At 49.7% G+C, this 15529-nt stretch overlaps 1 protein-coding gene across 17 annotated transcripts in view; it reads left to right on the forward strand.

Annotated features, from left to right (window-relative positions):
* Window positions 1-14762, forward strand: part of TPM3 (tropomyosin 3) — a gene marked incomplete at its 3' end in the record, with an annotated part of 77545 nt that extends 62783 nt beyond the window's left edge. For 4 of the 17 annotated variants that reach the window (XR_014002718.1, XR_014002720.1, XR_014002722.1 and 1 more), the window contains 3 exons: window positions 3414-3492; window positions 10058-11306; window positions 13236-14762. Coding sequence is in view for 9 of the 17 variants with exons in the window: in XM_081173830.1 (XP_081029956.1) it covers window positions 3414-3492; window positions 13236-13239 (83 nt within the window). Of the gene's footprint in view, window positions 1-3413; window positions 3497-5740; window positions 6303-10057; window positions 11307-13235 lie in introns of those variants that run through there. The other 13 variants (XR_014002719.1, XR_014002721.1, XR_014002723.1 and 10 more) reach the window with 5 other exon arrangements.
* Between the last annotated feature and the right edge of the window lie 767 nt (window positions 14763-15529).

Here is a 15529-nt window from a genome sequence, read left to right on the forward strand (position 1 = left end):
CCAGGATGTGCTTTTGTGCGCTCCTGATTCTAAGACATGGCTGAAGGTGATTGACCGGTTGGGTGACTCCACCTCCCTGCCAAACATGGCCCACGGGCAGTAGGCCAGTTCTGGATCTGGCTGGCAGAGGGTGGCCCACTTTTCCAACTCTTTCTTAACATTTGAAACATCTTTTTTTTAATAAAAAAAGAGAATAGGTTCTTATGTGTTTTAAACTCCCAAATGTGGAATTTATGGTTCGAATGCAAATGAGTGTGTTTAGGTTTTTTTTTAATTTTACAATGATGTTTCATGTGCTGTCCTGAAACAAAGTTTTCTGGGCAGCTTGTAAGTATATACAGTGAGGGGGGGGGAGTATTTGATCCCCTGTGAAATCTGCCCGTTTGCCCTCTGACGAAGAAATGACCAGTCCCTAATTTTAATGGTAGGTTTATTGTAGCTGTGAGAGACAGAATAACAGAATAAAGTTAATTTAGGGTAACTTTTAAGTTAGTTTTTGTCTTCCGGGTTTCTGGGGTTTTTCCTGTTGTTATTCTGTCACTCACAGCTACAATAAACCTACCATTAAAATTATGGACTGGTCATTTCTTCGTCAGAGGGCAAACGGGCAAATTTAGCAGGGGATCAAATACTTCCCCCCCCCACTGTATAAACAACCCAAGCACAACTTAAAAAGAAAATAAAAGCTGAGGATGTTAATTGGAAGGGAACTTGACTAGCCCCTGTCCCCTCTGCAGCCCTCTGTGACTTCCCCCAAGCCTCTATGGAAGATGTGAGGGACTTCCTGAAGGATATGGGGTGTGTGTGTCCCCCAGGGTGTGTGTTTTCAAGGACGGAAAGTATTAACTCGGGATAATTTAGCAAGCCAAGCCTGTATCTCCAGCGGAATTCCAAGAGTATCCATTTCTTCTCCCGTTCCATTTCGCAAAAATTCTGTAAAATCACTCCTCTGCCCAGATTTGAAATCTGAATTGCAAGATGTGGCTCAGGTATATTGCTTTGCCTTGTCGTTCTTGCCTATCGTCAGAGGGGCGGACTTTGGTAATATGGTACCCCGAGTGAGGACAGAATTTGGCACCTTGCCCCATACATTATTTTCAAATTTTCCATTTTTAAAAAAATATTATTTTGCACCCTCTCAACTCTGCATCCTGTTCAGTGAAGCAGCTCCACCCTAAATCCAGTACTGGTATCATAGAGTGTTTTTCCCCTCTTACTATTTTTTCTTTTTAAATGCTTTCACTTCTTTGTTCGTCGAGCTGTTTGTGAACTCATGGCCCCGATGTAAAGAAACCGAAATGCAGCTGGCACTCTAAGCCCAAGTCAAGACACAATTGCAGTAGTTTGTGGCGTGACCCATAGGCCATAAGAGTCAACTTTCGGGAAACGCCAAATAGCGACTCAGGAAACTCTAGCAGTTGACTGGATGTTTCAGTGCCGGTTCTTTCTTAAAAGCTCAATAAGTGATACTTCCCCAGTATTTATTGACTGCTCACTTAAGATTAGCAAGCCGTCTCTGGCAGAGCTCAATTTCTGGGGAATCTCAACTCATGGCACTACACCCTACATAATGCCATAGGGCAGTGACCCCAAAATCGGGCAACCAGGGCACATTCTGCTGTGGCCCCTCTTCTGTAGCATCACTTCTCCCCTTGCAAAATATGAGTGGCTGGGGAAACCTGGATGGGTGGGGCATTAATAATAATAATAATAATTATTATTATTATTTTATTTACAACAACAAACCCACACAGCACAAAATTGTTACTGTTGTGCTGAAGGATACTCAGTCTAAGCAGCTGATGACAAGCTGCCCATAACTCTGGACCCTGTTATCCTCTTGGAATAGAGTAACTTCTCTGGAGAGAAAAACAGCCCTGCAACAGAGCTGCAGGCTGCAAACAGCCCTGAAAACAGCAGTCAGGGCCTTGAAACGCTTTGGCAGGGAAGCGTTTCAAACTTTCTGAGGAAGTTTGTCAAAACAGGACCTTACCCACAGCTTCCCCATTCCTGACAGAAAGGCTTTTTCAAAAATATATTTATAATTTTCATTATTACCATTTCCAAAATCACATTCACTTTCAAATACACATTTCCACCGTTAATATCTTTCTTTTAATAAAAACATTCAGCGACTTCCCTTTCCCCCCTTCCCTGGTTCCTTTAATATTCCCACCATTCCTGCATATTATTATACATCCATTTAGATCACGTTCTCCGCTTATTCTTCCTTTATTATATATTATACCGTTGCATTTACCGTAATGCCGCTAGCGTTTTCGCTTTCTCTCACTTTCAGTCCGGTGACACTTCTAAATAAAGAAGCAGCTCATATTAATAACCCTTAATTGGTGTCTTCTCCCCGCAAAGAAAGCCACCATCTTCAAAAGATGCAGCTCCTACTATTGTGTTCTTTTGTTTTATTTAAAATATATATTTCGTGCTTCTTACATCTAGGTCTTACCATTGTGTTTAGCAAGCACCGAAAAGAGTAGATTGTAGGCGCCTGCCTGATATCAATTGGCAGGGAGTTCCAAAGTGTAGGGGCTGCCACGTTAAAATACCAATTTCTTACAGATATGGAACAGGTATTAGGTGGCACCTGTAACAGTGCTAATTCCGCAGATCAAAGTGGTGGACGTGCATTGGGTGTGGGGGGCAAAGGTGTTTTCACAGATCCCAAGCTGTTAAATAGTAACACCTTGAACTTGGCCCAGTAGCAAATTGGCCCCCAGTGCGGATCTCTGAGCACAGCAGGTATTATAGGCTGTCAAGGCCTCCCATCCCATCAGCAGTCTTGCTGAAAGATTCTGCACTAACTCCAGCTTCTGGATCAAGCACCATCTATGCACACACACAAACACACACACACACACACACACACACACACACACTCATACCTTGGATCTCAAACGCCTTGGCTCCCAAACAAATTGAAACACCAAAGTGACTATTCCGTTTTTCGAACGTTCTTTTGGAAGCCGAACGTCCAACGGGGCTTCCGATTGGCTGCAGGAACTTCCTGCAGCCAATCAGAATCCACACTTTGGTTTCCGAACGTTTTGGAAGTCAAACGGACTTCCAAAACGGATTCCGTTCAGCTTCCAAGATACGACTGTATAGCTCATCGCAGTAATCCAGTCTTGCACTAACCAGTGCATGAGCTACTCTGGCTAGGTTTTCCTAGTGCAGGAACAGGTCCATAGCTGTCAGAGGTTTCTCTGTGATCGGTTTGACCGTTCGCCTTGGCCGCCGTTGGGGATCCATTCTCTGCTATGTGTATATCTGACCTCACTCTTTCCTCCTTCCCTCTGTAAATCCATCACTGGCTCCTCTTCCTCCTCCTCCTCCTCCTGACGGCCTGGACGACCTGCCTTCCCTCACTTCTCCTCACCCCCCTTTTCTTTAAATAGACGAGCTGTATGCCCAGAAACTGAAGTACAAAGCCATTAGCGAGGAACTGGACCACGCCCTCAATGACATGACTTCCATGTAAATACCGGCGCTTGGGCCTGTCGGGTGCGCGGGGTGGGGGCTTGTGTGTTCGCCTCCGCTTCAGCGTGCCTTGTGTGCTGTGGCAAGCGCGGTACTAATGCTGCTCCAGCGGTTGGGTTAGGCTGTTCAGCTGTCGCTGGACTCGCGACTCCTGCCACCGCTGACCACTGTGCATGCTGGCTGGGGCTGGCGGGTGTTGCGAGTCCGGCCAACATCTGACGTGGCCCTACAGCTTCCCCACTCCTCGCTTCACGCCTCTGTAAGTGCATTTATTATTCTGTGGTCCCTGATTGTCTGGGACATGTGTGCAAGACAGGAGGCCAGGGACCCATTCAGGAGTTGCTGAATGACAGCTCCCATCATCCCTCGCCACTGGCCATGCTTTTGGGGGCTGATGTGGAGTTGGGGGACCAGCCGGCATCTGTAGCGCCACAAGCTTCCCCACGCCTGGCCCTAGAGTTGCAACAGGCGATGCCAAATTAGACAGTCCAGCCAGCTGACTTCGTATAAGGCAGTGCGCATGATTTGCAAATTTGGTTAACTACAGCAAGGATAACTCGCCTCCCATGCTGAATTGCAACTCATTACCAAACTTAAAACCATGGAGAGACCTGGTTTGAACAAAGACATTGGATTCTTATCTCACTATACGTGACTAAGCCATTTCTCACCTTCCCACCCCTTGCCTTTTCCTGTAAGACCTATTACAGTCGTTAAGAGTCGTCAACAGGCTCATCTCAGCTATCTGCCAATCTCCCATTCCCACCACCCTTCTGAGTAATACCCCTCCCCACCTTCTCTCTATATAGAAGGATCTGGCAACTTCTGTTTCAGTGTATCTGAAGAAGTGTGCATGCACACGAAAGCTCATACCAAGAACTAACTTAGTTGGTCTTTAAGGTGCTACTGGAAGGAATTTATTTCGCCTCCCATGGTGAAAGCAACTCCTCCTGTGTGTGTTTTTGGCACAGTGTGTCTAGCCAGCATGGTGACTCAGATAATTTTGGAATCCAGCTCCCATCGTCAGGGTCAGTGAGGAGTTAGGAATCCACCAAATCTGGAAGGCCACAGGTTCACCAGCTGCTACTGAGCTGCTCGTTCGAACCCTCACTTTTACTTGCAGTCGACAGACCCTTTAAACGATTAATAGCAATTTTATAACAATGGACAATAGCCTTTAAAAATGCATGTTGATGTGATGGAAAAACACAGGTTTTAATGCTAGAGGTTTTCATCAGTATATATATTGAAGTGATCTGAAACAGATATCCATATTTACATACTTCGCCACTTTCTCTGCAGCTAACATTGGAGCCCTGGAGCAAAGGGAAACTCAGAAAAGTGGCCAGGGATGGACTGTGTAATAGGATATATTAGGTCTTTCCAGCCCCTTGATAGAAACCACAGTGGAAAAGCGCATGCAAGGATAGACTGCACAAAGGCAGCCTCCCTTCTCATTGGGGTTTTGTTGTATCTGCCTTCCTATAAATTGGACTGGAGAACATTAAGCCCTACCAAAGTGAACCACTCCACCCCTCTCCCCCTTCCTCGATCTGCTGTTTGGTTGAATCAGGGTGGACCCTGTTTCCTGCCCCCGTGAAGGGCAAGGCCTTTCAATTCCTCTTTCCAGGTAACTACAGCTGGCTGCCCCGGAAGAAGGGTTCCACACCCTGGTCCCCTTTGGGAGGAAAGGAGGGACAGAGCTTGATTTAATAAATAAAAAATATTGAGACTTTGGTGGATGAATTAACACCTCCCCCCCAAAAAAAAATACCCGCACGCCCCCCATTTTTTGCATTGGGTTGGGGAGGCGTTGCAAGGAGCATTTGTGTGTGGCTACCTTGCTTCACTGACAGCATGAGCCTTTGCCCTTCCCACTTCCATCTTCCTGATACCTCTTTGCATCCTGGGTGGGTGGGGGGGTGTTCAGGGGGCTGTATCAGGTCAGAGGCGTGGCGCGTATTAACCAGAAGTTGCTTGGCAACGGCTGGGCGTGTGTTTGCAGGGCGAACCGCTTGCATCTTTCTTCCCTTTTTAAAAAAGTTTGGTTTGGTATAACCAGCTGCTTTTTGGCCTCTTGTGTGTGTGTGGGCTTGGTTTGCAGATTTGACGGGACGCTCCCTGTCCTTTCCTTTCCCCTAACCACGGAATGCGTTCCCCAAGTGTGCCGTGCCCTCTCTCTTACTCTCTTTCCATGCACCATGTTGCAACGGCCTTCTTTCCTTCCTTTCTCTCTCGCCTGCAGATAAAATCTGTGATTCCAAAGCTCCACTTAGTGGCTTCTTCCCGCAGCTTCTTCTCTTTTTTCCCTTCCGGATTTCTTTTTTGGTCTCGTTTCCTCTCCCTCCGTTTGCTCCTGTCGGCTGATCTTTCCCCCCTTGCGACGTCGCCTCATCCTACACTGGCAGCTTGGGGCATCCGTGGGAACAAGCCTCTTCCCTACGCTGGGATGTGCGTGACCTCACGAGCTGTCGGACTGCTGCCTCTCCCCCTCCCCGGCTGGGCCACTCCGCTGCACCCTTGGTCTGGAAAACAAAGCAGCCTTTGTGACGCCCGTCATGCCGGACTCTGCCCGGGCGTGGGGGAGCCGGGGGCGGGGGAGCCGGGGGCGGGGTCCGGGATTCTTGGCCGCAGAGCTAATCGGAGCCTGGCTGGCTTGCAAGCAAGCGGGGTGACACTTCTGGGGTGTGTGTGTGTTCGTGTGCTCCTGGAGACCGTGCTGCTGTAGCGACTGTCACACTGCTGGCTTTTACGAAACAGATTTGTGTAACCGTCGGCGGAATGTAATATAGACATGATGCGCTAGACGCTGGGCCGGGTCTGATTTCTGCACCACCTTTCCACGAAACAAAAAAAGTCCTGTGGCTGTTGCACTGTGAATGGTTACTCTGGGTTCGCTAAACACATTTTGCAAAGGGTGTGACACACACTCACACGAGAACCGCTGCATGAGGCTTGGCATTGTCCACACAGCAACACCCTCAACACCATTTTATATTTGGGGAGTTGGGGAGGAAACGATCTTGGGCGGGGATGAAAGGATCGTAAAACTGCAAGCCAAATGGTTTAAGCCCTTTTCTCTCTCCCCGCTTCATAAGCTGAGCAGTCAGCGTGGGTCCCCGCAATAGGAAATGTTTCACACAGTGCAAAGCAAAACTGGTAATTCGCCGCTGTGAGAATGTGATGTCGGTGGCGTCTTACTACACAATTCACCTTTTCTTAAATGGACATTGGAGAAACCTCTCTGGGTCAGTCTAAAGGCCCACATAGTCCAGGATCCTGTTCTTGCGGTGGCCAGATACTTTAAAAACCATTAAAAAGAATAAAAACTTCCAGGCAGTGCAACCAGTACATGAACATAAGTACAGCTCTGCTGGATCAGGCCAAGGGCCCATGTAGTCCAGCATCCTGTTTTCTCAGTATTGCTCTGGGAAGCCCACAAGTAGCCTTATCCCCCATGAATGTGCCTAATCCCCTTTTCAATGCATCCGAGATGCTGGCCATCACCCCTTCTTGTGGGAGCGAATTCCAGGGTTGTAACTATTGTGCAGGGAAGTCCTTTCATTTTGTCTGTATTGGGTCTGCGTGTTCAGAGGCTGTATACCTCTGACTCCCAGTTGCCAGGGGACACCCAGTGCCTGGCTTGCAGGCTTGCTGGAGACCCAGGGCAGACAGGCTGCTGTTCCCCCCCCCTCCTAATGGGACTGCTATATAAGATGCCCCTCTGGTCCGATCCAACAGGGCGCAACTATCCAAGTAATGTTGACATGACATTCTCATCAGGACCGCAGCTGCTAAATGCTGCAACAAACCCATGTTTGTGCTGCAGCAGGTGTGCCTCTGGGGAAAGGATGCAGCTCAGTGCCAGAGCCCTGCTTTGCATGCTGAAGGTCCCCGGTTCGATCCCCGGTGTCTCTGGAAAGGGCTGGCTACTCATCAGAAGCACACTGCTCTTCTGGCTCAGTTTCACTCGCTCCACCTCTTCCACAACCCCTGCCCACCTTAAGACATGCCCATGTTTTATTGGATGCCAAGATTGGACAACCGCCATCCTGTCCTTTCTGAACCCCAACCCCACCTGCCCCTCTGCATCTAGGAGCATCCAGGGGATTGGGATTCTGGTGCATTTTGAACGAGGCAGGCAGCATCAAGGGATCTGGTCCAAGGGGAAGATGGGGCATAGCTGTCAACCTTCCCTTTTTTTGCGGGAAATTCCCTTATTCCAGCACCGCTTCCCACTGCTATCCCGGATTGTTAGATATCCCGTAGACTGTCCCCGGGACAGGTGAGGCTGCTGATCCCTTATTTTCGAGGCTGCTGATCCCTTATTTTCAAATCTGAAAGTTGACAGCTATGAGATGGGGACATCAGGCCTGTCACCCACATGGGAACAGGAAGTGCGGGGGCTGCTTTGAAACACTCTAGCTCTATGATTAGAACCAACTCTACTTTTGCCACAGCTTCCCAGGCGCCACTTCTCTCACACAGGGGATCCAGCCCTTCAGTGCTGCTCTTTTTTTCTCCTTCCTCCTGTGGGTGCTTTTTTTTTTTTAAGGGTTTCATTTGCGTGGGGCTGTTTAGCATACCCAAAAGCTGCTTGGTCATGATGCCGCTCAGCTTGCCAGATCGCATCTTCAGAGGTGTTATCTCAGGCCGCCCAGCTGTTTCCCCCTCTTCCTGGCCACGGAGCTTGCATATGGAAAGGGAGTGGGTGGCCCCCAAAGGGCAGCAGCTCTGGCTGAGTCTCAGTGGCTCTGGCTTCTTGCGCAGAAAGCATTGCAGGTTTAATTCCCTGGCACGTCCTTGTTAACAATCTCTGTGCCTGAGAACATGGGGGAGCTGCTGCCAGCCAGAGTTCTGGGCTAGATGGGCAGGTGGTGCACCCGCCCAGTGTGAGGCAGCCTCCAAGGAACATAAGAGCCCCGCTGGATCAGGCCAGAGACTCCTCTAGTCCAGTATCCTGTTCTGATAGGGGCCGACCAGGTGCCTGCAAGCAAGATTTGAGAACAAGAACCCTCTTCCCAACCCGCTGTTTGCAACAGCTGGAATCCAGAAGCCTCCAAAAACTACCAGTGACTCTCTAGGGCAGGTGGTCCACGACCTTTTTGGACCAGAGGGCACATTTGGAAATGCAGGAACAACAAAACAACCCATTTCACAGAATGAATAACGGGCAGGGCTCAGAATGCCGACCCCTCTGAGCATGCAAAGCACTCGACACCCAAAACAAATAAAACTGGTAAACAAAGACCCACACAAACATTTATTTTTTTAAAAAATAAATAAGTAGCGAGGGGCAGGGGGCCTTGCTGAGCACTGGGGGCGGGTACCATTGTGGGATCTCCAGCTTCTAGGGTTTCTGTGCTCTTGCTGCAGGTGTTGTGGCTTCAGCCCACACAAAAGCCGCTTTCCATGCACAGCCGGGATCTGTATAAAGTTGGAGCTGTGCTCAGCTAGTCTGTTTACCTGTTTGGAGGGCATTCTGCCTGCTACAGGTAGAAAAAGCATCCTTCCATATGGCTTCCCCCTGCCGCTGGCACAGGATAGGTTGCCGTGTGGTCCTCGTAAGGCGGTGCAAGGGAGGAGGTCGTGGCTGCAGCTGAGAGCCCATTTTTGCCTATTCTTTGGGAGCAGGGCCGTAGCTGAGTGACGCAGCTTGCATGCAGAAGGTAACGTTTAATCCCAAAGTAAAAGAGGTAGCGGGGCTGAGAGATGCCTTTGATGGAGACCTGTCACTACTGCTTGCAGACAAGGACATGTGTGCAGCCCGTCGGATGTTGTTTGCCGTCATCCATTGGCCATGCTGGGAGAGCAAGAACACGGTTGAACTACAACTCCCATCATCCCTGACCATTGGCTACGCTGGCTGGGGGCTGGTGGGAGTCCAGCAACTTCTAGGCGGCCACCAATCCCCCCCCCTTCTGTGTACGCAATACTGAGCTAGGTGGAGTTCTGGTCCGGCTCTGAAAGGCAGCGCCGTATCTGCCATGCTGCGGCATGTCTTGCGCTCATTCCCCCTTGGCCTGTGAGTGCTTTGCCAGCAGCCTTCCTCTCTCACCGCCCTTCTGCTGAGCCCGATACCCCCACTTGCACCAACATTGCTCCGAGATGGGACCACGCACCATAGGCATCTCTCTTTAAAACAGAAGCAGGAAACTTCCATTATTTTTCTGAAAGTAATGTGAGATGAGGAGCCGTTCCTGCTCCTTTGCAGCATGCACTGACTAAATTATGATCCTGGGAGCCGATCCCACTCTCATTTCTTAGGCTGTTCTAAAACATGAAGCCTCTTCTTGATTTATCTCTCTCCCCCCACCCTCAGCCATGTTGTTCTGGCAAACCTCTCCCTGACCCCCTTTTTTTAATTTTGCTTGAAACCAGCTGGGTTGGCATGGCATTAACTGAGGCGGGGGACGTGCCCCATCTTTTGGTACTCAACTAACCTTCCTTTTTCTTTTTTTTGTCCTCTTCTCTTTCTCTTCTCTCTCTCTCCCTCTCTCATTTTGTTTTTCCTTCTCCTAATCTCCTCCTCTTCCTCCTCCTTCCTCTTGCCTCTGCACAGAGCGTCTATACAGCCAGCTTGAGAAAAACCGGCTGCTGGCTAATGAGCTGAAGTTAACCCTGCATGATCTGTGTGACTGAGAAGGGGGTCTCTCCTCTGATCCTGTTTAAAGCCAGCTTTATTTGGCGAGGCGCTGGGGGGGGGAGCCTGCCGGACGCAGACTTGAAACCGGAGCGCACACTCTTCCCCCCCTTCCTTTTTTTCTTTTTAAAGACTGGCTGACTTAGGACACTTATTGCAGTTTAATTGGAGCACTTGATGCTTAGCCTTCCTAATGTACTTATTTTTCTAAGCTTTTGTTTTTCTACAAAAGCTGGGTATTACTCACCGCCTGCTTTCTTGGCGCAGTAGGTTGCTAGCACAGGCCTGGTGGAGTGTTCATCAGCCTTGCGTGTCCCCAAAGCTTGTTTTGGACTACAAAACCCATCATCCACAGCCAGGTTAGCCCATGGCGGAGGTTGATGGGCCTTGTAGTCCAGCCACATGCGGGAACCCAAGGTTGAGAGTAGTAGCTTCTTCCTGTAGATGCAGGCTGGGGAATCTGCAGGCCTCTTGGACTCCAAGTTTCTCGCTCCCAAGACATCCCAGATCGTTGATTGAAGCTGGTGTGAATTGGGGGTGCTCCACTTCACCTGGAGGCCCACAGCTTCCCCAGCCCTGCTGTAGAAGACTAGCATAGCAGTGGGGCGTTTTCTTGGCGTGGGGGCGGCTCTAGATTTCCCTCCCCACCAGGCAATGCTCCTGTAGCTACTTCTGTTGACGCCCCTTTCTATGACGCGGGTCTTCTGTAGCTCGACGTTCTTTCCTCCTTCTCTCCCTGCTCCCTTTTAGACCCCTCTTGCATGGATTGGCTGACTTGGTTATTTCCAAAAAGTTATCATTTCTTGTACCAATAAAACCTCTGGCCCACTTGGTTTCGTGCCTGGCGTGTACTTTCCCTGCCTGTGCTGTTTCTTTTGTTGGATAAATGTTGCTGTCTGGCAGGTATTTTTTTTAAAAGGTGTGTGTGTGTGTGTGTGTGTGTATGTACGTTTTGTTCCACGGAGGAGATTGGGTAGGTATCAACCTCTGGAGCGACGCCTGGACAGAAGGGGGCACCCTGTCGCTACGGGAACAGTGACCAGAATGGTGTAACCGCGCCGGAAGCGATTGGGACCCTGTTCCACCGTTCAGGGGGAACCCTTTGATGCGTGGTCAAACGGGACACCTGCCTCTGCCATCACGGGACTCAAGCAGCCAGCCTCAAAAGGCAATCGCCTACTTCCTTTATTCTTTTGGCTCTTCCCAATCCACCGTTCTGAAGCTTGGGAATGCACGGCAGCTGCCCACTCTCCTTCCAAAACTGCCGGAAGAGCAGAACTATACTTGACTCATCTCAGAATTGCACACTTTCATGTACAGGTTGCACTGTGGCGATAGGTCTGCCTTCTGCCCGTTGTTCGGTTTTTCGAGATGCCGCGCCCGCCATTGCCACTCTGCTTGCCGGCGTCTCGATCCCGCTGCCCCTACGCAAAAGGGGTCGTGGCTTCCTTGCGGGTGGGGCGGTATCTAGGGAAGCATTCACGTTCCTCCTCGAAATGGGCATGGGGGAGCTTTCAAAAAGTCACGAGGATCCACAGTGTCACCTCTGCATGTCGTCCATGGCTGCGTCTGTTGTTTTTTTCCCAAAAGGTCTTTTTTAGCTTTGCAGCCCAAGGCATGACAAACGAGGCAATTGCTTGAGCTTGGTTGGAATTTCATACGTATGTCTCTGTGTGTGAGTGAATACTCATTTTCCCGTCAAGTAAAAAAAAGCCCACGTTACGATCAGGATTCTAAAGTTGCACAGGTACGGAAAAAGCCACAGGGTGGAGCACTGGGTTCACCATCCGATTTTGGGAGCATCTTGGCTTTAATAATAACACAAATAAATAAACTCCCGAGCTGCTCATCCTTAGTGCAGCACTACCAAGATGCCTTTGAAAGTTTGGTGCTGTAAATCTCAGGAGGGGCTGGCACACAGGACGACACTCGGCATGTTCATTTGGGAGATAGCCCCACCACCCTGCTTACACCCTGGGTGAGCGAGGTTCAGTTTACACCTCCAGCCCCTGCGCTGTCCCCCCACAGCCAGAGGCAGGAAGCCCCCGAATGCTGTTTACTTGGAACTGCAGGTGGTGGAAATGTGGTTGAACTAGAGTCCTGCTTCTGGCCCTCCCGGAAGATACATCTGGTTGGCCACTGTGAGAGGAGGGTGATGGGCTAGAAATGCCTTTGGCCTGATCCAGCGGAGCTGTCCTTACAAGTAGCAGTCGTGGGGAGGTAGGGGGGTCCCTTGCCTTCATGCCCAGCCTCTGCGGGCTTCCTGGAGGAATCCGATTGGCTGCTGTGAGAACAAGATGTTGGACTCCTTGCGTTCCCAGCATTTAAGCAGCAAGGCTTTGGCATACCCTGTTCTCCCTTCCCTGCTGTTAACTCAGTCTGGATCAAAAGGGGTCACAAAAACGAGCAGCTAAGCCGCGGGTGGCGCTAAGGGTTCAACCACAGAGCCTAGGACTTGCCGATCAGAAGGTCGGCAGTTTGAATCCCCGCGACGGGGTGAGCTCCCATTGCTCGGTCCCTGCTCCTGCCAACCTAGCAGTTCGAAAGCACGTCAAAGTGCAAGTAGATAAATAGGTACCGCTCCGGCGGGAAGGTAAATGATGATTCCGTGTGCTGCTCTGGTTCGCCAGAAGCGGCTTAGTCATGCTGGCCACATGTACGCCGGCTCCCTCGGCCAATAAAGCGAGATGAGCACCGCAACCTCAGAGTCGGTCACGACTGGACCTAATGGTCAGGGGTCCCTTTACCTTTAAGCCAAAGTTTGGGTGGGGTGGGTGTGTCAAACTGGCTGCATTTTTTTCCGGCACGGGGCACACAACAGCTCTGAAAATCCGCAGGCCCGGCTGGATGACAACCAAGCACCTCTGCATGTGGATGGCGAAAGCATAAAATGGAAGCATGAGTGTGGATGGGGTGGGGAGACCTAGCATTCCGGCTTGGTTGGGGGGCAAACAGAATCAAAAGCTTTTGCGTGGCTGCGTTTGCTGTGAAGGGCACTGCGTTGCTGGGGGGGGTGCACCTTTCTGGGAGGGTGCGAGCTCCCTCTAGGCGCTCCCTCCTGACCCGGCCACTCACGGTCTCTGCTCTTCCTTTCCAGATAAGCTGAAATGCACCAAAGAAGAGCACCTTTGCACGCAACGGATGTTGGACCAGACTCTGCTTGACCTGAACGACATGTAAAAGACCCTGCCCGCCCGCCCACCGGCCTCACCCTGGCTCCCCCACCCACCCACCCCACTGCCTTTTTTTAGCCAATCCAGCGGGCAGCTTCCTGTTGGGCCCAGCTCTTGTCTTAAAAAAAGAACGAAAGAAAAGTTGACCTCTAACCCTTGAAGGTTCAAAGGGTAACCTTCCAGCTCTCGTTGCCAACTTAACCAAAAGCCTCTGCCAATTCACCTCCCCTCTATCTTCTCTCCGGTCCCTCTGCACCCCCCCCCCAATGATTATGGGGTCATCAGACTGGGCAGTTGCCAGCGGCATCACGAAACAAAAACCCGGCACGCAACACAATATTCGGGGTGTGTGTGTGTCTGAGGTGTACATTCCTTTGCAGTCGTGGGGGGAGAGGATAATTCTTTTGGAGCAGGGAAGTAAAAACGCCCCTTGCGAGGAACATCAAGTGTAATTCCTATGGCTCACATGCTTGTGGGCTTTTAGAGGTTTGCGGTTTCACCTTGACCTGCTTTTATTTTTTTCTTGCTGGGTTTTTTTTGGGGGGGGCAGGGTTTGGTTGGAATGGGACAGGTCTGCAGCCTGTGGAAAGGTTGCAAATGTCCCGCCTGAGCCAGATAAATGAAAAAGCCTCATGAAATTTATTGAGGGGGACGGAAACATGGCCTCTGTACAAAGAAATCCCTCTTAAAATGTTTTTTTATGGGGGTGGGGAAGTACCTAGAACTTCTTTGCTTCTGGCAGAGGTGTCCGTGTATGTGTGTGTGTGTGTTTTGCCAAAATGGTGCAGTCTTAACACACTCTCTTGTGCTTTATAGCTATTTCTAGTTTGGGGAACACAACTATATCAAAATATATCAGGTTTCATGATCCATTTCACTCTCTAAACATGCACCTAACTCTTTTCCTCGATCACCTTGGCCTTCTCCCCCCTTCAAGCTTCTTACACCTGGTTACTAAGAGCAGGCTGCTCCCCAGTCTCCTGTAACCAAGAAATCTCTCTTCCCCAGCTAGGCTTAGCTTGCTCTGTGCTTTTTTGAGTAAAAGCTTTTGTAGCTTCTGTGTATGGGTGTGTGAGCATGAGGAGAGGAGCTCTCTCTTTATCCTAGTGCTCTTCCGGACGCAAGGGGTTGGTTCCCTCCCCTTCTTGAGCCGCAGGATCTTACTGTACTGTCTTAAAACAAAAAAAAACTGGATACCAGCCGCCACAAGGCCCTTTGCTGTTTGGAGACTTGATTTATCAAGGTGTGTGGGGTTTATTTTTGCCTTTGTGTAAAAAAAAGGAGGGGAAGGAGAGAGGAAAAAGTGTTCATGGTGTGGCGGTCTTTTTTTTTTTTTTTAAGCGGCCAGTGTGGAAAAAATGAGGAACCATATCAAGTATTTTGATACTAAAAAACCTTGTCTTTTATTGTCTGATTTTTTGGGGAAATAATAAACAGAAGCATTCCCTCCACTGTTGCAATTTTCTTCTTCTATTTCACAAGGGCATTGTTAATTGTTGATATTAATGCGAGGAGTAATTACCAGGAGGGGGAAGAGATGGCTTTACAGGTACAGTGGTACCTTGATTCTCAAACTTAATCCGTTCCGGAAGTCTGTTCCAAAACCACGACGCACTTTCCCATAGAAAGTAATGCAAAAGGGATTAATCCGTTCCAGACTTTTAAAAACAACTCCTAAAACAGAAATTTAACATGAATTTTACTACCTCTACAGTTGTTAGGGGACGTGGGTGGTGCTGTGGGTTAAACCACAGAGCCTAGGACTTGCCGATCGGAAGTTCGGCGGTTCGAATCCCTGCGACGGGGTGAGCTCCCGTTGCTCGGTCCCTGCTCCTGCCAACCTAGCAGTTCGAAAGCACGCAGTGCGAGTACATAAATAGGTACTGCTCTGGCAGGAAGGTAAATGGCATTTCCGTGCACTGCTCTGGTTCGCCAGAAGCGTCTTAGTCATGCTGGCCACATGCACGCTGGCTCCATCGGCCAGTGAAACGAGATGAGCGCTGCAACCCCAGAGTCGTCCGCAACTGGACCTAACAGTCAGGGGTCCCTTTACCTTACAGTTGTTCTCTTAATGGTTTTCTTGCCTTTGCTGCTTTTATCCATTTAAGCAATCACACAATCAATCAATCAGTAGCTGAACTGGGTTCCACACAGTCACAAAAACAAGTCACAAGCCACAGTCACGAAAATGAAAAAGCCACACAAGCACAAATGCAAA

Source organism: Podarcis bocagei, assembly GCF_964188305.1.
Source record: "Podarcis bocagei genome assembly, chromosome: 16".
NCBI classification, from domain to species: Eukaryota; Metazoa; Chordata; class Lepidosauria; order Squamata; family Lacertidae; genus Podarcis; species Podarcis bocagei.